The following is a 22,492-nucleotide window of genomic DNA, read 5'->3' on the forward strand; positions in this document are numbered from 1 at the left end:
GGGGATATGCTCAGTCATTTTAATGCTTTTCACGATATATCAGCATTAGCTTTATTAAGCAATTCGTGTTACAGTGAACCATCCTCTTTCCCCACTGAGAAGATGAAGGTTTCTATCTACTTAGATAACACAGTTAACAATCCTGTGTCAGTACCTTCTCTGGTCCCTACCCAAGTACATACTGCAGGACATTGATTGTATACAGTTTACAGTAGAGGTGAGAGGGGAAAGCTCAGCGGAGCTCAAATTATAGTCCCTTAAATATTTCCACAATCTACCCCAAACCCACCTAACACGTTGACTCATTTCCTAGTGCTCCAGGCCTTAACTGTTGTTGGCTTGTCAGAAGAAACGCCTTGAGCTGCTACCCTCTTAATTACCTTGCAGTCCACACCCTCTCACTCCCATTCTCCTCTTCTTCCTCTCCCCCTGAGTCTTCTTTGGGACCCATCTCAGAGGCTGCTTGCTCCCTGTCTGAATCCCTCAAAGATGTACTCTTCCCTTCCTTTGAAACTCTAATATGCACTGTTGTGACTAACTCCTTCCCCAAAATGGAGTAGTTCAGAGTAAGGAAAAGGTAAAGAAAGGTCAAGTGTGCATGCTTCCTCTTTCTTTCAGAAATGAGTTTACCACCAACAAATATTTGTAAATATTCATCAATATGTGAGATTTTATGCTGACCACGAAAGACCTGTTTATGGCCTCAAGTTGCTCATCGTACAGTTGGGCAGACCACACAGGTGCCTATCCATGAAATAAATAATAACCGGTAGTGTAGGTCTAAATAAGCATAGAGAGGCATGGATTCTTAGGTCCCTGGGAGATCAGTGGAGGAAACCATTGGGAGCTGCAACAGGCAGGCATGCAGGCTTGTAAAAAACTGGCAAAGGGCATCAGTGTCAGTGTAGGAGGGAGACAGGTGGAGAAGTGGAAAGAGGTCATCCCTAGCAGAGGCATAAAGAAAGAAAAAGTATTGGGAAAAGGTGGTGGTTACAGGACATTTGTGAAGACATCCAGACAGTACCACAAGCAAAGCCCCGAATTAGAAGAAAATAAAGGAGAATTCAAGTTTTTTTTTCTAATCAATAGAGATTGATTTGTATATGCCAGGATTAAAGCATTTATTGGCAAACTTATTAAATATGGAGAATTCATTTAAACCATATCAATAGTACAGCATTCACACATGTATCATCGGGGACAGTGGGGACGGAGGCTCTGCGTTTTGAAGATCTCCCTGGGTGATTCTGGAGCATGGGGCCCTCGTAACAGGCATGAAAATGGATTTGTTATACAGAGCCCTCCCTTGTACTATGACGTTACCTACTTAGCTGTAATCCCTTTTTTTCCATTGAGTAACTCAGAGCCTTGAGCAGAAGTTTGAAGCTTCCCTCTTTGTAACCTGAGCATTTTTGCAGGGACGAGGCATGGATTCTAATGCCAAACTGCCTGAGTTTGAATCCTGGCTCTCCCACTTACTAGCTGTATGATCTCTTGGGCAGGTTACTTAAGCTTTGCTATTTCTCAGTTTCTCATAAGTAAAATAGGGGTAGTAATAACACCTATCTCGGAGAGTTCTCATAACCATTAAATGAATTTATGCATGTAAAGCACTTAGAAAATGCCTGTCACGTAGTAAGCACTCAGTAAATGCTAGCTTTATTTATTATGACAAAATAAGATTATTTCTGGTTTTGAACCATATGTAAAAGAAATCATACAGTTTGTGTTCTGCTTTGTCTGCTTCTTTCAGTCACTGTTTTATCTTTAGCATTCAGCCAAATTCCTTTGTGTACCTGTAGGTCATTTCTTTTCATTGCTGTGTAGTATTCTGTTGTCTGAATATACCAATGCTTCATCCATTCTACTGATGGACATTTGGATTGTTGACACTTGGTGCCTATTGTGAACAGTGCTGCTGTGAACATCCAGGCACGTCACTTCTGGTCCACATGACCAGGTGAGCACACACTTATTTGAAGAGAGTGTCCTTGCCCAAAACTCTCCAGTCACCTTTTTGTCATAAATCAAGCATCCATATATGTATGGATCTGTTGCTAGGCTCTCTGTTATATTCTCTCCTGTTTGTCCTACTGTCAATAGCATAGTCTTAATTACTAAGCTTTATATTGTGAAATTTTGAAATCAAGTAGAGTCAATCTTCCCACCTTATTCTCCCAAAAGACCTTGCATCTTTTTGTCCTTTTATAGTGCCATATACATTTTAGATTCTGCTTGACAGTTTCCACAAAACCTGCTAGGATTTTGATTGGAATTCCATTGAATTTTCGCTTCAATTTGGGAAAGAGTGGCTGTTTACAATATTGAATCTTCCGGTCTATGAAAAGGATAATTTTCTCTCCATTTATTTTAGTTGTTTAATTTCTCTTAATAAATATCATACTCTTCTCCTTTCAGGTCCTACACATCTTTTTATTAGATTTATTTCTACATTCTTAAAAAAATTTATCCCCAAATTTTAAAATTTTTTCTTTTGATTTATGAGAATAATTTTGCTAAAATCTGATTAATTCTAATTTTACCTTAGATTATTTTGGATACTCTATATGTGCAGTTTATGCCATCTGCAGATAATGGCAGTTTGTTTCTTCTTCTTCAATTCTTACAGATTTTCTTCTTTATCTTGCCCTTACTGCACTGCCTAGGACCTCCAGAATAGTGGTGAATATAAGTTTTTGGAGTGGGCATTTTCATCTTGTTCTTGATCTGACAGTTTCATAAAGTTTAAATACATAATTTTATTAAATTTTTGGCATCTATTGAGATTATCGTAATTTTTTCTTCTTTAGTCAGTCTCAGTGTTCAGAATTATAATTGAATTCCCAATGTTTTAACACAGTTTTGCATTCCTCTGATAAATCCAGCTTGGTCCTGATATAATTTTTATGTATTGCCGGGTTTGATTTGCCATTGTTTTGTTTGGGTTATTTGCATCTATGTTCATTAGTGAGATTGTCCTTTAATTTTGTCATGCTGTCCTTAACGGTTTTAGTGTCTAGGTGAAGCTCGCTTCGTAAAATGAATTGGAGACTGTTCCTGCTTCTCATTCATTTTATTTCTCCTCCAAATGTTCAGTAGAACTTGTCAGAAATGCCATCTAAGCCTAGAGTTTTCTATGCCAGAAGGTTTTTAATTACTGATTCAGTTCCGTTAATCAGTAAAGAATTATTCGGGTTTCCTAATTATTTTTGTGTTCACTTTGATGAGTTTTATTTTTCTGGGAAATTTGTCAATTTCATATGAATTTTCAAATCCATGGCATAAAGTTTCAGTATCATCTTTTTAATGTCTACAGGATATGAAATACCTCCTTTTTCATTCTTAATATTGGTGGCTATGTGTATCTTCTCTTTTTTTTAAATCAGTCTTGCCAAAGATTGATCATTTCATAGGGAGCAACTTTTAGCATTTGCTAATCCCTCTAATATGTTTGTTTTCATTTCATTAATTCCTATTCTTATTTCCTTCTAATTTGTTTGAGTTTAATTTGATGATCTTTATGTAGCTTTATGCAGATGGAGGCTGGGTTCATTAATTTTCAGCCTTCTTTCCTAATATATGCATTCACAGCAGTAAATTTCCCTCTAAGCACTACTTTACCTGCATTTTACAAGTTTTGATGTGTTTATTTTTGTTACTCAGCTTAAGATATTTCCTTATTTTCTAATGATTTATCCTGAGATCTGTATAATAAAAGTATATTGTTCAATTTCTAAACATTGGGGATTTTCCAGTTCAGTTTCATTAATCTTTTCAAAGAACCTATTTTTTGCTTTGTTCTTGCTCTGTATTGTTTATTTTTTCATTAATTTCTTTTTTTTTTTCATTAATTTCTGCTCATTATCATCTCCTTCTAGTTTCATTGGATTTACTTTACTGTTCTTTTAAAACATTTATCCTGATAGAATGTCACTTTAGCTTTCTTATTTTCTAATATTTTACATCAGTCTTTGTAATATTTGTTATATTTCAATAATTTAAAGTTTAAAAACATACTGTTTTAGCTGCATTCTCGAGGGGTATTTTTGCATTTTTTTTAAACATTTAGAGCTGTTTTTAGTATAACAAAAGTGGTAATACCTGTTTTTTTTTTTTTTAAAGATTTTATTTATTTATTTGACAGAGATAGAGACAGCCAGCGAGAGAGGGAACACAAGCAGGGGGAGTGGGAGAGGAAGAAGCAGGCTCCCAGCAGAGGAACCTGATGTGGGGCTCGATCCCAGAACACTGCGATCACGCCCTGAGCCGAAGGCAGACGCTTAACCGCTGTGCCACCCAGGCGCCCCTGTTCTTTTTTTTTTTTTTTAAGTAAAGGATAAAACAAAAAAATTTCAAATATCCATCAGCTCTTTAACACACTGTTGATATCCAAAAATTTCTCAGTGTATCTGCATACACATATATATATGCATATATGTATATGTATATGTTTATACATCTTAATATATTGTGACCATCTTTCTATATCAATAAATACACTCCTACAGCATTATTTTAATGGCAGCATAATATTCTACTCTGTGGATTTACCACAATTTAACAATTCTCCTATTGTTAGACATTTATTCAGGTTGTTTCATACTTTTCCCTATTATAAATAGCTATCATAATCCCCTGGCATGAAAGCTTGGCAAATATCCCTGATTATTTCCCTTGGAATGAAATTATTGGGTCAACGGACATGGCCATTTTTAAGGGTTTTTGTCAAGCACTATAAAATTGCCAGGCAGAAAGGTTGTATTGATGTACTTTTCCATCAACAGTGGACTACCTGATTCAAGAAAAGTCTCTCCGATGCTGAGGCATGTGTGTGTGGCTAGCTTCTCCTACTGGAAGATTGGATCTATGCGCCACCTCCTCCTCTCTGCTATTTCTATATTTGTGGGTCTAATGATGGCAGCATGCCAATCTTGAAATGCACAATTTTTAGATATACTTCTGTCATTATCATTGTTAGAAGTATTTTCTAGTTTTCAATTTGATTTCTCTTCTGATTCATAGGTTATTTAACATGCACTTCTCAACTTCCAAGCAAGCATTTGGGGGATTTCCTAGTTACTGTGTTAATTGATTTCTAACATAACTCATTGTGATTATTGTGATTAAGAATCATACTCTGAGTGCTCACAAGCCTTAAAATTTCATTGGCTCTCAGAAAAGCACTTGTGTGCTATCTCGAGTTGTAAGCTGAACTAGAGTTTTCTGCATATGTAACATCATTTTTACTTGAAAGAATGACTGACAGACCACGGTTACTCAAACTTGGGTATGTAGCATACATTTAATCAAAAATGAAGTGAGCCTGCTGCTTCAAGGGAAACCACTCAGAGTAGTTGTCACGAATGAGGAAATTGAAATTTTCAAGTGAAAATTATAATTTTGGAAAACTTGTACCTGCTACCATGAGCTGAACAGCTTCCCAGGACTTAATGTTTCTAATGTAATCAATGGTGATACAAATGAATATGGATTTTTTAATACCATATAATGAAATGTTTCCATATTTAGAAAACCTGCATAACTCAGTGGACCAGTATTTTTCAGATGACTAATGTGTGATGTTACAAAGTCATGCACAGGTAAAAGAAAGATCCATTCAAAGAACAAGGCAGAAAATGGATCCATTCAAAGAACAAGACAGTACCAAAAGTTCATTGACATGGTTTCAGAATCCACATTGCAGTTTACCTTTAAGAAACTACCACTTTGAACAGATGACTGGATTAAGAAGTTGTGGTCCATATATACGATGGAATATTACTCAGCTATCAGAAAGAACGAGTTCTCAACATTTGCTACAACATGGACAGCACTGGAGGAGATAATGCTAAGTGAAATAAGTCAAGCAGAGAAAGACAACTATCATATGATTTCTCTCATCTATGGAACATAAGAACTAGGATGATCGGTAGGGGAAGAAAGGGATAAAGAAAGGGGGGGTAATCAGAAGGGGGAATGAAACATGAGAGGCTATGGACTATGAGAAACAAACTGAGGACTTCAGAGGGGAGGGGGGTGGGGGAATGGGATAGACCGGTGATGGGTAGTAAGGAGGGCACGTATTGCATGGTGCACTGGGTGTTATACACAACTAATGAATCATCGAGCCTTACATCGGAAACCGGGGATGTACTGTATGGTGACTAACATAATATAATAAAAAATCATTAAAAAAAAAAAATAAAAAAAATAAAAAAATAAAAAATAAATAAAAAATAAAAAAAAAATAATAAAAAAAAAGAAACTACCACTTTGGGGGGTGCCTGGGTGGTTCAGTCAGTTAAGCATCTGCCTTCAGCTCAGATCATGATCCCAGGGTCATGGGATCAAGCCCCACATCAGGCTGAGCAGGGAGCCTGCTTCTCCTTCTCCATCTGCCTCTCCCCGCACGCACCCCCTCCCTGCACTCGTGCATGTGTGCTCTCTCTCTCTCAAATAAAAAATTCTTTAAAAAAAAAAAAAGAAAGAAACTATCACTTTTTGAGTCTTGGGTGCAGTATCAAAAAAGAATATTCACACATATCTGCAAGGGCTATTAAAATACACCTCCTTCTTCCAATTATATATCTGTGTGAGGCCAGATTTTCTTCAAACAAATAACATATTGTAACAGATTGAATGTAGAAGCAGATATGAGAATCTAGTTGTCTTTTATTAAACCAGAAATCAGAAATTATTTGCAAAATATCAAACAGTTCCACTCTTCTCACTAAATTTGTTTTGTTTTAGAATACTTTTTTTCATGAAAAAATATTTCTGTTAACATGTAATGGGCTTATTGTCATTTTAAAATAAATGTTTTATACATTTCCTGTTTTTAATTTTTAATGTGGCAAATATTGATAGACAAAACCTACACAAACACAGTCCCTTTGGGATTCTCAATAATCTTTGAGTAGAAAAGAGTTCTGACATCAAAAAGAGAACTTAGCGCTTGTCCTAGAAATTACAGTATGCCTCCTGACCCCTATATGTTATCGTTATCAAGTATTTTTATTTAAGATCAATCTGTCTCAGAATAGTTATTGCATAATATGGTCTCTCTCTCTGGAGAGAGAATGAGAAAATAATTGTTTTGTATGATCATTGTTCATTTAGATTCACTTACATAGTTACCACATTTTATGTTTTTCATGCCTCACTGCATCTCTTGAGTTTTCATTCGACTTCATTTTATCTTCTACCTGAGGAATATTCTTTTGTGTTTCCTTTAGGGATAGGTATGCTGCTGGCAAATTCTCAGTTTCTTTGCTTATCTGAAAGAAATTTTTTCACCTTTATTCTTTAAGGGGTTTTTTGGTGAGAAGAGAATTTTATTACGTTGGCAGCTAATTTGATTTAAGATCCCTTTCTACTGTATTCTGGCTTCCACTGTTGCCATTGAGAAGTCAGCTGTCAGTCTAATAGTCCATTCTTTTCTTTCACTGTTTTTGAGGTTTTCTATTTTTCTTTGGTTTCCTGCAATTTTTACATATATGTGACTAACTATGGATTTCTTTACTGCTTAGTGTTTATTGAGATCTTTAATCATTTCTTGGTTATTATCAGACATTATATTTTCAGTATTGCTTCTTTATTTTCACTTTTTTAAATATATTTATCTATCTCTTTATTTATTAATAATCTTTGTACCCCTTGTGGGGCTTAAACTCACAACCTAAAGATCAGGAGTCACATGGCTCCACCAAATGAGCCAGCCAGGCGCCCTTCTTTTCACTTTTGAAACTTCAATAAAAATAGATGCTGACCTTCTCACTGTAATCCTTTCTTATCCTCACTTTCATATTTTCCATGTTTTGTCTCTCCGTGCTTCAATCTGACTACATTTTCTGGTTCACTAATTTTTCCCTTCAACTACCTAATCTGCTTAAATTCTTAATTTTGGCATTAGATTTTTTCATTCAGAAATTCATATTTGCTTTTTCAAATCTATGGTGTCACTTTTTTTTTTTATAATTTGTTGATGCTTGCTAAAGTTTTTAAGTGGAGCTTTTTACTTCATGGTAGACATTGGGATTTTTCTATGCTACTAATGAGAAATACCAGAATATATTCTGTACCCGCTTTTCAAAATACAACTCTTTATCACCCCAGCCCAGAGCATGGGGGTGTTTTATCACATCCTTAGCCTTTGGCAGGCTCCTCTGGGGTAAGCCAAAAGAATAGCTCTGTGTCTCCTCTCGGATCACCCTAGTACAAAAGCAGTTGGACCCTGTCAATCTGACATCTGACCCTCCCACAGTCAGGACCCACCCTGTCAGTCTTCCTCCCCCATTCTTCAGAGATCCCCAAATATGCACCCTGTCCCTTTCATGGCTGCCTCCTTTATGTGGCCCACTGCCTACCCCAGGGCAGAAGCAGCTCTTATTCACCTCTTTGGACTCAAAACCTTTCCCATACTCACTAGTTTTTCACTCACTATACTGTTAATTCTTTAAGCTTTAAAAAAAAATTTTTTTCTAATTCCATCCAGTTCTATAGTTGTTTTTGTCACCTTCAGAGGAAATGCTGGTCAGAGAAATTCAGATTTGGTCTGGCCTTTACAGTGTTCCTCAAAGAATAGTTTGCAGATGAGTTCCAATCTACCAACTGTTACCAGTCTATAATGAGGTAAGTACAGAAATTGAGAGTAAACGTTTAGAAGCTGTTAGAGCAATTTGACGTTGCTGTGAAATCATAGCATATGATTTTGTATTTTATAAAAGTACCAATTCATAACATACCTGAGGAGGAAAAAAAACTGGTCCTTCACCACAGTTGAGAAGCACTTCTTCATATAATCAAGTGTGAGTCTCTGTACTACAAGCCCCCTCTTTCTCTCCTTTTACAGAAAATACATTGTAGAAGAGGAAAAAACCTTTTCACTGCCCTCTTTAGGTTAAGTGACTAGGTCTGTGAATTAAACTGACCGACACCAGACTAACAGGAGAAAAGATTTATTTTGTCTGTACACGGCAAGACCAGTGGGGTTGGGGGGCAGCCTCACAGGAAAAAAAGGAAAACCACAGAGAGGTAGTTAGACCCAGACGCTTATATACCGTTTTAACAAAGAGTAATAAAGGATGAAGAGACTAGACAAGGGAAGAAGGGGGGAATTTGGGTGTCTCGGGTTGGAGGTAAGTTGTGGGAAGGCGACTAAGAAATGTATGGTAAATAGGAGTTGTTTAGTAAAGTTTGTTATACAGATCAGAGTAGTTGTCTTCCTAGTACATGAGAGGGGAACACCTTTACAAAGGGACATTTAAACCCTGTTTTTAGGCAGAAGGGAGGAGAGGAAAGAGTTCTTCTTGTTGTTCCTGTTCTTCCTTCTGTTTTTCGATGGCCTTCAGCTCAACATCATCCTATGCCAAAGTGGCATATTTTGGGGTGGCATATTCTGATCCCTTCCACATCCGACCAGCCATACATTGTGCCTCTAGACCTGTGATCTATTTTATTGGGCAAATTTGTTTGGATATTTTTTTAATTATATAAGTAATGCATGTTTTATTGGAAAATTTTAAAAATTCAGACAGACAAAAGGAAGGGACAGCTAAGGTCATTCATGATCCCACCACTTTTTATAAGTCAGAGTAAACCTCCCATAGTTTGCATATAGGATAGAAGCATTTCCCATACCCTTCTAACACAGGGATTCTTCTCCCTCTTATTTTACTCCCTCGGAATGGAACTAAGCAAGGAAATTTAGAACATGCTTTTTGAAATTTCTTGGCAGCCTCACAAACACCTTAAGATGGGAAGCAAAGAGAAGAGCAGTAAAAGAAGACTTACACTTGTTTTTAGAAATATTAGCGAATAAAGATTATCAAAGATTTGAGGCATCAGACTTTTTGTTCAAAGTTGTTATATACGGATTATATTATGAATATATATTTTTAAAATTTTAGTGATGAGTAAAATTTGCATAAATAGTATTTTTAGTTTCTCTGTATCTCATAAAATTTAAAATTAATGAATTGCTTCTTTTACTTATTATCAGTGTTACAGATAACTAATCAAACAGCTTTAATAGAAGATTACTTTCACAGTGATGACTGACTTTCAGACTAGCTCCTCAAAGAGCATGGCTGCATATTTAAAAAGTTACACAGATGATTTTGTTTGGCACCCCTGGTTATGAACCATTGTATTAAAAAAAATGTACAGTGGCCAGAAGATCCCATTTATAAGAGCCAACTAAAAGTGTCCTAGGGGGAAAACCCCAATAATCAGTATTTGGAGCCAATACAAAGACAATCTTAAAACTGCAACTTAGAGACGTGAAAGGAAATGGAGAACATATCATATTCATAGACGAGAGTTTGAGAAAAATGTTAATTTCTAGAAGTTAACCTATAAATATACTATCTCCACCGAAATATTAAAAATGTTTAGCATTTGACAAACTGATTTTAAAGTTCAGCGGGAAGAATTCATAAGAAAATATTGACGAAGAATAATAATGAAATGACTTATTTTTCTAAATATTGAAGTACACTATTTACAGGGGCGCCTGGCTGGCTCAGTCAGTAGAACATGGGACTCTTGATCTCAGGGTCATGCGTTCAAGCCCCGTGTTGGGCATGGAGCATACCTAAAAAAAAATTTTAAAACACTATTACAGTATTAAAAATGGTATGGTACTGGATACAAGAATAGATGGGTCAGTGGGAAAGAGCAGAAACATGACTATACATGTGTCTGTACATGTGTAGAGACTGTCATTTCAAATAGCAGAATTCAGAAATGACCAGGAGAAAATGGGCTGATCTGTGCTGGTAATTATATTATAGGGCAGCAAATAATTTCCAGTTGTTTCTCACTAAGTGGTTTCCTCTTTAGGCATTGGCCTCTCACCACTTGACTACCTTCTACCCCTAAGACTCCTTTTTTCCCCTCTTCCAGGTCCCTCCAAAAAGTCTTCCTCCAGCTCTCAGGAGAGCCCCCAGACTCTTCCCGCTTGGTGATGCAATCAGTTCAGCTCTCCTTTTTTTAACTCCTCTCTCATCTGAGCTGAAAAGTGCTCATCCTCACATTTCACAATTAAAAAGGAAGCCGCCTAAACAAAAACTGTAATTCCGTCACTCTCAGGAGTCTTTTAGTGCTCCTAGATCAAGCAACCAGCTTAAACCACAGACTACTTTAAAAATAGTATTTTTTTTCCTCCCCACAATACAAAGAAATGAAAAATATTCACCCTCTAGTAATCAAGGAAATGCAAATTAAAGCAATTGTGACTTTTTCCCCCTCCTATCTGATTGGCAAAGATTCAAAAGGAATAGTCATCCTAGTGGACGTGGGTTGAGAGGAAAGGACACTTTCACAGTTAGTGGGGGTAGGTATAATATGTTAACTTTTTGCTGGGAGTGTATCAGAAGTGTTAACTGTCTGTGCCCCTTGACCTATAGGACAAGTACATAGGACTTCTAATGAATTGACTCTTTTATAGGACTTTTATAACTTGGTGTGGTTTATAGGACTTATAGGACTTCTACTCTAACAGGTGATCAGGATTGTTCACAGGTTGTGTGACCATGTTCATTCAGGCTTTATTTTTGATGGTGGAAAATGGTCACTACCATACTTCAGAGTAGACGAGGCTATCGCAAAGATCATTTTATGAAGAAGAATCCTATTTGACGTTGGAAAATGTTCATTAGCTATGAATTGGAAACCAGGCAAATGTTGCAAAGCCTTGTGAAATGTGAAAGTGTTTTCATTTATCTAAAAGCACAACAAGTTTTAAATAATATAGTCAATTATTCATTAATATTTTCTGTGTGCTCAGTCTTCTGCGTATCAGGTGGAAGTATTTTGAAAGTATAAAACATACTCATTCTTTAGGACTTTACACTATTGTTGAACTGTTGAGCTTGAATATGTGCATTTGTTCCTTGCACACCCAGCAGGTGTAGCTGTAGATAATGGGAAGAACACTGAATATGGATACAGATTTGAATCCTGTCCCTGTCACATACTTGTCTACTTACTTAGACAAATTATTTGAGAATGAGAAGGATGCTGATGTCATGGGGTGACTGTAAGAATGGAGATATAACAAGGAGTGTTTCCCGTAATGCTTGGTGAATAATATTAGTAATGATCATTTTATTATAAATGCCTAATTAGTAATTATTAGTAATAGTAATGAGTAGTTTCTCTGCTTTCCCTTCTAGAAGTCTCTCTCTCTTCAGTGTAATACCTATAGCAGATATACTGGAGTCTGAGCTCCTGAATAAGTGAATGGATGAAATACTGGATTTGAAAACACTTCATAGGCTTGAAAGCATTATGAAGATGTTGGCTAACTATTAATATTTGAATAATTTCATTAATATAATCTAATAAAGTTTCATATATATGTATGTAAATGCTTAATGTGTGTAAGTGCCAAATGCTACGATACGGGCATATAGGGTTGTTACAGAATTTAAGCAAATGAAAGCCTTAATGGGGCTGGTAATCCACTGAGGAGGCTTTCTGGGAAGGGTGGGATTGAAATGGGACCTTGGATTAAGGTAGGTTATGAATATAAGAAGCAATATATGCAGAATCATGTGACAAAAAAGAAAACAGCATATTCAGGATATAGTAATAAGATGAGCCTGCCTGGAGAGTGAGGTATCCTTGAAGAGCCATTTGATAGGATAGGTAGAAGAGGCAAGGTGTGGCCGACACAACAAGAGGCCTTACCGATCTGCCGAGAAATAGAAAACCATTTTTAAGTTTGGGGCAAGATAGTACCCATTCCATCACCAACACATCAGTGTGTTAGAATATGTTTGTAGCAATTGACTTTGGTAATGGAACTGTAAGCAATAATAAATTATGAATTAGCTACTTTTTTCCTTCTACAGTATATAGCCTGAATTCATTCCCATTTAGTGGTGATAAGAACAGCAAAATATTTTAGAATTCTTGTTGAATTCTTAAAATATTACGTGACATGACTAGGTACTGATAATTTTGGAACTTGACTCAAAAATATGCCCACAAACCCCAGCATTCCCCTTTTCTGAGACTTTTTGTTGCAATAACTTACAGGAAACTTATGGTCAATTTTCTACACCTTAACATTATTTGATGCTACCATTTGCTTGTTCTTTGTATTTCTTTCCATGTAGATTTTCAGTGTTAAGGTGGTTATAATATCCTTTATAATTGTCTTTTTATCATCAAAAGAAAGGAGATTGAAATGACTTATTAGAATCACTAGCTGTAAGCCAACTAATAACTTCATTACAGTGTGTTCATTTTCAGTGTTTTGTTCCTGGAATTTCCTCTTACATTCTTTTTCACATTTCTCCACAGTATGGATGGAGCAGATCTGTGTTTTGAAATCGTAAAGCGAGCTGACGCTGGTTTTGTATACAGTGAAGCTGTAGCCAGGTACGTCATTTGTATGGACTCCACAGAGGTCAAGGTGGAAATAGAAGAAGGAAATGACAAATCACATGAAGTGACCTCCTTTGTGAACTGATGATGAGCGTACTGCCACCCTTTCCTGCAAGGAGCATGTCTGTTTTAGTGTGCGTTAGTGGAACCAAAGTAGCTACTGGAAATGGAAAGTACTGAACAATGCATTTATCTATTAATACGGGTTGACAACTTAACCTAGTACTGCTGTCTTTCCCATTTGTGATGACTTTTGTTCAAAGAGGGATTTGGTAGCTCAAGAGCTATGAAGAATCAAATTTGGGGTTTTTTTTTTGTGTGTGTTCAATCTTTATTTTGGGCAGATGTGCCTTATTAGTTCTTCACTTTGCCTTTTAGTGATAGCAGATTGTTATGTGACCAGTTAATCTGATGAAATGCACAGAAGAGTAGAAGGAATAGGAGTAAAAGCACAGTTCTCCTGCTAAATATATTTGCTTCAGGCCTGTGTGTGATCTCCCAAGCAAATGGTGGCCATTGTTCTAAGTCAAGTTGTTGTCAGGAACTAATGGCTCAAAATAAGGAGTAAAGCTGAAAAATCACAGGAGCCATGCCCCGGCCACTTGCTTATAGATTTAGAGCAATATAGCCTTCTGCTTTGGTGGCATTCACTCATATCATAAATACCCACTTCAGTGGGTTGCCTTTTTAATTCATGGGGTCTCCTTAGTCACCAACCATAATGTGTTGAAGGATTCAAACCTGCAACTCTAGTGGGGGGTTTTTTTAATCCCATTTTTCTATTAGTTTTGAGTTCATATCACAATTTGAAATTTTTCTGTATTGTGCTTCAGAATTTAAAAGCATTCTTTAATACCAAAATAGTCAATGCCATCTTGATTTTTCTTACGATACAGTGGTAAGCCACTTTATCCAACTAAATGAAACTCTCAGACCCTTGCGCATTATTGTTCATATTTACTTCTTCAAGAATTTGAGGCAACCTGCCTTTTGAACTTTCCCACATTGATCTCTTTCAATAGCAGCATCAAATAAGGAAAACTAGAAAATCTGAACATTGATTTGTATAGAACAGTGAAGCTTGATGAAGAGGACTTTTGCCCCTTTTGAACCACGGTAATGCTTGGGTACCTGGCGCATGTGCTGTCAGGTTGATGTTAAAGCACTACCACTTTTATGCTGTTCCCCACTCGTCTGTATGGCTTTTCCTCAACTTTGAGCCTGTTTGTGCCACTGGCCTGGGCGTCAGGATAGGGAGAATAGTCATATGTAGAGGTGATGCCATACAGTGAAACGAAAGGAACTTTCCAGAATGGTCCAGTAAAGAGTAGCGTCAAGACCAGTCGGCAACACTGCAAAGAGAGAAATTTGGCACAATTTATTAAAGACCCTTCCTAAAAAATGACAAAAGGCAGGGAGGGGCATCCTCAGAAAGTAGTATTAGGTATGTGCCCTTTTGCAGAGGATCAGTGACCGTGCAACAGGGGCATGGAGAGCCTTCCTTGGGCTGTAGAGCATTCAACCAGGTGACTTCTAACCTGCCCCCCTCCTCCTCTGATTCTGTGATTCCTTACTGGGAAATTTAGCTTGCATCAGTATTCTAATTGAGACCAACTGCAAGAAGACTCCGAGGCACCAAGTAATCAAATTGATAATGTTTTTCTCCAACTGGCTGAGCTTCAAGAGAAGCAGCAAAGCATGGCATAAAATAAAACTGCATACGGTCCTTACAACCCAATTAGTGATTACCTCTGTTCTTTCAGGGGCGATGAGTTGTGGAGTATGCTAACATACAGAATCAGATTATCATATCAGACTCTTACAAATCAGAGCGATCTTACCTAGTACCAAGTTTTACTAAATAATTACAAGGATACAGGCAATCAAAAGGCTCAGCTGAAACAGAGAGGTCTGGGTTTTCAAGGACAGCTTTCCACAGCAGAAATGCACCTGTGGCCCAGAGTAGATGAGGTCTCTACCTGAGGTTTGTGGGATCCCACACACACAGGGGAGCATTGCAGTTACGAGACGTGTCCATTGTATGCCTCAAGGAGTCGTATAGCTTCCATGACCTCCTCCAGGAAGCCGGCCATACCTCAAAGATCCTGGGTTCTATTTACCATAGGTAATCCATAGCCCAGGACATTCTCTTAAGAGCGTTTCAGAAACAAGGTCTCTTCGGCCTAGCAAGAGTGTTAATCTCTTTACCTAGAGTCTCCTCCCCTCTTTTCTTCCACCACCCTGGAAATGCAGGCTTCATAGGAAGTGAGTGGATTTCAGGCCTCAGTTCTTTCCTTCCACTGAGTTGTCTTCATTCCTGATCGTTACAGGAGATAGAGACAAACTTATATACTGTGAAGTTTCTCTGAAAGTATAGGCCACCATGATGATTCATGAAAATGAAGCTTTCTAATTAAAGTTTAGTCAGCAATTCTAGGCCATGTGGGTGGATTTTTGCTTCTCTCTTTATCCTGCTTGCACACTATTCACGTGCACAGCCTCCCAGAGTCATGACTGGGAGGGTAGAGAAAGATCGCTTTAAATCTGTAATATCTGGGGAGGAAAAAATTGTATCCTCCCCCAACACACTCCAGAGATTCTGATATGTATATATATTTGGGTCAAATAATTGAGTTCTCTGATAATTAGATTAAAATGCTCATTCATTGAGTTTTTTTCGTTTCTTAATGAGGCTTTGAGAGGAATTTTCTTCAGGCTGAAGATATATAAGTGGCTGTCTTAGTACTATGTATCCAAAGTAGTCCATACTGTAGGTATAAGCTATATCCACATTACCTAATTTAAACGTACCCACTATTCACATCTAGATGCACAAATAGGCTGTTTGTAAACCTTTGACTAACAATATTAATAACATTGTAATAATAATGACTTACCCATTGTAGCATGGTTTAGAGTTTACAAAGTACTTTCACATTTGTCTCTGCCATTTCAGGGGGCCTTCAAAGCCTGATTTGAGCCAAGAAAGGACCAAGTTAAGAACCCCTAACTTAAACAGAAACTTAATTATAGACTGCACAGGCCCAGGCAAAGAGTATATGACCACAGCCCCTTTTGTGTGCATTTGCTAAGTAAGAAAAATTGACGTGACTAAGAACGGCATGAACCGAGTTCTCTCTGCTTTAGAGCCCAGGTGTGGGGAGACGATGATAAGTATAGGAACAAATTCTGGGGTTGTCGTGGGGTCTTTTTTTCCTACCTTTCATTTGAAAAATGGAACCTTCTGATCGATCGTAGTACATGAAGTAATACACATGCCAAGGAGAGGGCCATTCATGTGAGTTTTGGTAGTAGCATACCCAAGAGGGAACTTGATAGAAATGCCTCTTGGTTGTATAGCAGGAACAGGGATTTTTTTTTTTTTTTTTTTGAGTCACAAGGATACACACAAGGGTTTTTGCAAGTACTGGTAAATTATTTCATTTTTATTTAAAGTGTGAGGAATAGAAGATCTGGAAAGATAAAATTAAAAAAATACTATACAATAAGTAATGTTGCATCTGTTGCATTTCTATGTCATGGCTGGTTGGGGAGGAAAGGGGGAAAATGAAAAAGGAGGGGGGATCATCGGAAAAAGAACGATATGAAGGGAGTAAAATACAGAGGAAGAGAGGATAAGACACTCGACAGAGAGAAATGGCAGAATTAGAGGAAGAACTTTAGAATTAACAGAGGGAAGTCAAAGTAAGCTCTGAAGTAATACTGAATATACATCTTCCTCTGGTCACGCCCTGTTGCTAGTTGACCCTGTTAGCACTTTTTAAGGACTGTTCTTTAAACCGCTGACTCCTGTGTTTTTCACCTGGACCTGGGGGGAGGGGAGGGGGGCTCTGCAGACCCCTGCTGGCCATGTGATGAGTCCCACTTTCTATGATTTCGGCCCACAACAACTCCACTTTGTTACAATATGCCCCAGCTAAAATTCAGTTACGTTGCAAAGAGAAATTGTATGCATAAAGAGGTTCTTTCCTCTTGTTTGCCCTTAAAGCTAAATGGAAATAAGGCAGAGAGCTAGCCTCTGCTGGCAGGTAAAAGGCTCCCACCCCTTTAGTCAGAATTCGTGGTGTACCTCCGAGCACTGTTCACTTAATAGCAATCCACTGTAATTCAGTAGAATTAACTGAGTGCCGGAGACCTGCTTCCCCCCCCCCATGTTTTCAGCTTGAATTTTTGATTTGCAGAGCTATTTTACTTATGAACTGTGTGAAATTCTTTTGACTTGGTTATCTTAGAAAATATAGAACACGTTATTTCTTCATGAAGCTTATAAACTCAGGGGTGTGCCAACTTTTCATTATTAAGCCTCACATTCCACCAGTCTTGTCTGCTCAAATGAAAAGTGTCCATGGACAGTGAATATGAAGGTGGGAACTACAAACTAGGGACGCTGTATATTAAATTTTAAAAATAAAAAATTTTTATTACAGTTTTAGATTTCTTTTGTTTTTCTACAGTCATTACATGAGACAGATACTGGAAGCTCTACGCTATTGTCATGATAATAACATAATTCACAGGGATGTGAAGGTAAGTCATTTTTATCACTAACTTTAACGTTTATGAAGAGAAACTGGTAACAGTGATAATGATCAGAAGTGTTTCTTTAATATTCCTATAGAGAGCATCTTAAGGTTAATTTTACTTCCAAATAAACATTTATTTAACTACTTTGTATTAGAAGAGTCATACTCATTCTTAACAGGAATACTTTTATCATTTCAGTTTCCATATTCTTATTAAAATGTACATGTATTCTGAAATTCTGTTATTCCTCTTTTGCCATTATGTGTGTAAGAGAGAAATGAAAAATCCAACAAATAGGAAGACCCAAACAATATCCTATCCTAAGTTAATTGGGGGGGGGGAGGTTGGTTTATATTGGTTATTCGGTTTATATAGTAGAAGTTCATCATATGCTTATATTTTTGTAGTGTTGCAATACAGAATAGTCACCATTTTTTGCACACAGTTTTTTAACATAATCTGAAATCATAATTAAAAATGTAATACAGTTTTGTACCTTTGGGAATGTGCATATTACCATTATTCAGTCTTTCTGACTATTTGCTCCCACTATCAAGTTCATGAGAACTGTCAGTTCCTGGCTCATAATGGTGTTAGGCAGAACATAGAGGCAGGCCAGGAAGTAAACCAGTGGGCCCTTCCAACGCCTCAAATCACTAAGAGCCCCTGAGGTCTCTCTAGCCCTATTGTCAACTTTCTCTCTCTGGTATTTTGTTGCTGGCCTCTAACACACAGCATCTACAGACATGGGGCTCTCCTTCCCTCAAAATGTATTATCAGAGGCCTGGCTTCTTCAATGTATTTTAATGGTTAAGAAAATTAAGTAGAGTTTAGTTAAATTTTCTAGAATGTTTGGGAAATTTTAACTAAAATTTTTGGGGTTATAAGCTGAGGTAAATCAAGAGCAATTCCAAAACAGTCTAGTGGAATATCACCATAGCAAATAAAAAAATCATTGGAGAAATATACAAAATACACATTAGTTGTAAAATATCTTACTCTTTTCAAATGTGGTGATAGGAAAAGGAGATTGTTACTATTGATCCTCAGCACTGAACAACCCAATAGATACATAGCACTTTTATAAAAAAGTATTTTTCAGTTATGCAAACAAAGAGAATAAGAAGTATAAAAAAATTAAAGGAGGGAAATTGTCAATGATAGTAGCAGGCTGTGCTACTCTTCTGCATTTAATTAATATAAGAAAGTGCATATGTAAAGAGTAAAGTATATCTCCTTGTATATATTCCAAAATAGATGATAAAAATGACACTTCAAAAACTTAAAATGTATAAACAGATTCTTAGTTCATGTAATAGCACTGCGTTAGAAACACTTGGGCTCAAGAGGCAATTTTATTTTGAATTCTGTTCTTGAAGAGTAATTATATCAACATCATATAATAAATAATGATTGACAACATACTGTACTGTGATACTTTCAATAATACAGTCAGCTTTTGATTAGTCTTGGTATTTGATATGATAATCCAAAACCAAATAAAATCCCAAAGTAGTTCTATTTGAATATCGTGCTTCAGCTTCTCATTTACCTTCTGATTGATTTATTCAACAAATATTCGAGTGCCTACTTCATGCAGAATGCTGCGCTTGGAGCCCTAGAGGTATTATGATGGTCTCGGTAGGGGGATGAGGCGGTGTATCTGTTACCGACGGCTGCGGATCCAACACACAACTAGACTTGGTGACTTCAAACAACAACTGCCATTTATCTGCTCACAGTTCTGTACTTTTGGGCAGAGCCTGATGGGGACTGCTCCATTCTGTTTGACAGACTATGGGCTGAGGCAGCATGGCTAGTACCCACATAGGCTGCACTCTTGTGGCATGTCCGTTGAAGTGACCAGAACAGCTAGGAGCTTGCTGGGCCCTCTTCGTAGTCTCTCATTCAGGGTATTCCTCCCTACCCCCAGTCCTTCTTCCTTCTCTCCCTGTCTTCATGGGGCCCCGTCTCCATCAAGACGGTGTCTCAGGGCTCCAAACAAGCAAAGGTGGAAGTTGCCAGTCCTCTTGAAGCCTAGGCGGAAAGTTGACACTGTGTCATGTTCTCTGTGTTATGTTAGTCAATAGGTTACAAGACTCAAGAGGAGGAAAAATAGATCATGCCTTCTGGTTGGAGGTGCAACATATGTGCACAAGGATAGGAACTTGTCTGTTGGCCATCTTTACAGACAAGCAAAACAAATGATTATTGTCCAAGATAGAGGGTGGGAAATACCATTAAGAGACAGAGCCGGAGAAACTTCACGGAGGTCATGTTTGAGCCTGGTCTTGAGTCATAGGGAAGTTACATGAAGACAAGAGGGCATTTCAAGGAAAGGCTCAAAATTAGTTTTGCATTGGATTTTATTAGTTTATTATCCCTAAGGCACATGCCAAATAATTTTGAGGAAGCACCCAGAAACATGCTGAGGAAGGGAAGATAGAAGTAATTCTCAAGCCGCAAGTAAGAAGAAACCACCTGAAAAGGTACCATCATCCAGTTGGCAAGTGGACTCAACACAGAGCACACATTAATGTTGACATTCGTTGTATTTCAGTGCCTGAAATCTATACGTTTTGTGTGGTAGATGGAATACTCACATTTAGCTAATCAATAATTTTGAATTTGGATAAATTTTTCTTAAGACATTCATCCAAAACTATGCATCGAGTGCTTCCTGGGGGGGGGCACTAGTCTAAGAACTGGAGCTCTATCAATGAACAAAACAGACAGAATCACTGCTCCCGTGGAGCAAGCTGACTTCCTAGTTCAGGAAGACCAACCCTAACCAAGAGCATAAATAAGTTAACTATATAGTAGGTTAGAAGGTGAAAGGGACTGCAGGGGGAAACAGCGGCCAAAGGGATAGGGACTGCTTAGAGAAGGGGTTGCAGTTTTAAACAGGTCGTCAGAGCAGGCCACATTGAGAAGATGACATCTGAGCAAGGACTCGCAGGAGGAGAGAAGGTGGGCTGACTGATATCCAAAGCAAGAACACTCTGGGTAAAAGGAACAGCCAGTGCAAAGGCACTAAAGCAGGAGCATAACAGACCTATTTGCAGAATAGCAAGGAGGCCAATGTGGCTGGGGTGAATTGAGCCATGAGGAGAGTAGATAGGTAGTGGGGTTAGAGAGGAAAGGAGGGGAGGGGCTTTGACTTCTACTCTGAGAGTAATGAGGATTCCCCGGAGGGGTTTGGACAGACTGTGATCTGACTTTCCACGGTAACAGCAGTTCATTGCTTTGTTGGTGATACATTGAACCAGGGACTCACAGGTGGAAGTGGGGAAACAGGAGAGGAGATGGTCTTGCCTGGCTAGACTAGAGTGGTAGCAATGGAGGGAGTAAAAGCGTAGATTCAGGATATATTCTGAAGGTTGTGTTAACAAGATTTGCTAATATATAACTTCAGTAACTCAGGTAACCCAAAGTAGTTTTATTCAGGACCTTGTCACAGGAGTTTTCCAACATCGTGGTCATTATAAAACTTGAATAATGGTACATCTCACACGGCTAATAGTTTCAAATTTCAATTTGACCTGTTGTTAATGTTTGCTAATAAAGCAGCCTATTAGCTTTTCTTCACATTCAGATAGCCTATGTTCAGTGACTGGCCAGTGTGTAGATTTCATTTGTGTATAGGTTTTGGTTTCTGTAGTTTGTTTTTATCAAAGTTTTCTTCCCTTACGCTTAACTAAAGAAAATGACGAGTATTGCGATGCTTTATTCCTTTTAGAAGAATTTAGATTACTTAATCATCTGTTTCATCTCACCAAGAATATTCTCATATTCTCTCCCTTTCCTTCTCTCTCATAATCCTTGGCACTGATCCCAAAGCATTAGGTTTTTCCAAAGGTCCTGGCATTTTATTGCTTAGTAATACTTTTTTCTTAACTTGATAGGCATTTCTTTTTGAAATCATTATAATTGAGTCTAACAATGTTTGGTCATATCAAAGCTAGATTTGAGTATATGGTACCTCGTGACCTGCAGTGGGAACTTGCTTTGGAGAAGCATAAATTGCGTAAAAAGCAATTGTGTAAACCTTTAAAATTCAGGGAAGCATATCTTCACATAGTACAAGTTTCTCCCGACTCCCAAATGTCCCACACTAGTGACATTTTGTCAGGTACTTTGTTGTGGGAGGCTGTCCTGTGTATTATTGCCTCTACTCACTATATACCAATAGCATTTCCCCTTAGTTGTGTCAATCAGAAATGTCTCCAGTTGATGCCAAATGTCCCCTGGGGCACAAAAGTCACCCCTGGTTAAGACCCACTGTATAATACTACATCGTTCCTGCTTTACCTCCCCACAGGCATTAATTAAGGCACGCATGCTCATTTCCTTTTTTTTTTCTGTCCTCTTCCATTTCATTCCTCATTTTCTTGTGAGAGGATGTGAAAACTTTCATTATGTTTCATGTCTTTCTCTTTTCTTCCTCTCACCCAAAATTAAAAGAACTCTAGAAAGAAATAGTACAGTTGCCAAGGTAAATGCAAAGCCTGGCTCCTTGCCTGCCTTCTTTGGCCCTGTTAAGCATTAAGAG

The 22,492-nt window shown here is 37.7% G+C and overlaps 1 protein-coding gene across 8 annotated transcripts in view; it reads left to right on the plus strand.

The window, feature by feature from the left end:
- Positions 1–22,492, plus strand: part of CASK (calcium/calmodulin dependent serine protein kinase) — a 349,106-nt gene that overhangs the window by 148,488 nt on the left and 178,126 nt on the right. For all 8 annotated transcript variants that reach the window (XM_087859504.1, XM_087859498.1, XM_087859502.1 and 5 more), the window contains exons 4-5: positions 13,312–13,389; positions 17,871–17,943. In XM_087859504.1, coding sequence (XP_087715630.1) covers positions 13,312–13,389; positions 17,871–17,943 — 151 coding nt within the window. The remainder of the gene's footprint in view (positions 1–13,311; positions 13,390–17,870; positions 17,944–22,492) is intronic.

This window comes from Ursus americanus, chromosome X (genome assembly GCF_024610735.1).
Source record: "Ursus americanus isolate L20-20 chromosome X, mUrsAme1.1.p, whole genome shotgun sequence".
Lineage (NCBI taxonomy): Eukaryota > Metazoa > Chordata > Mammalia > Carnivora > Ursidae > Ursus > Ursus americanus.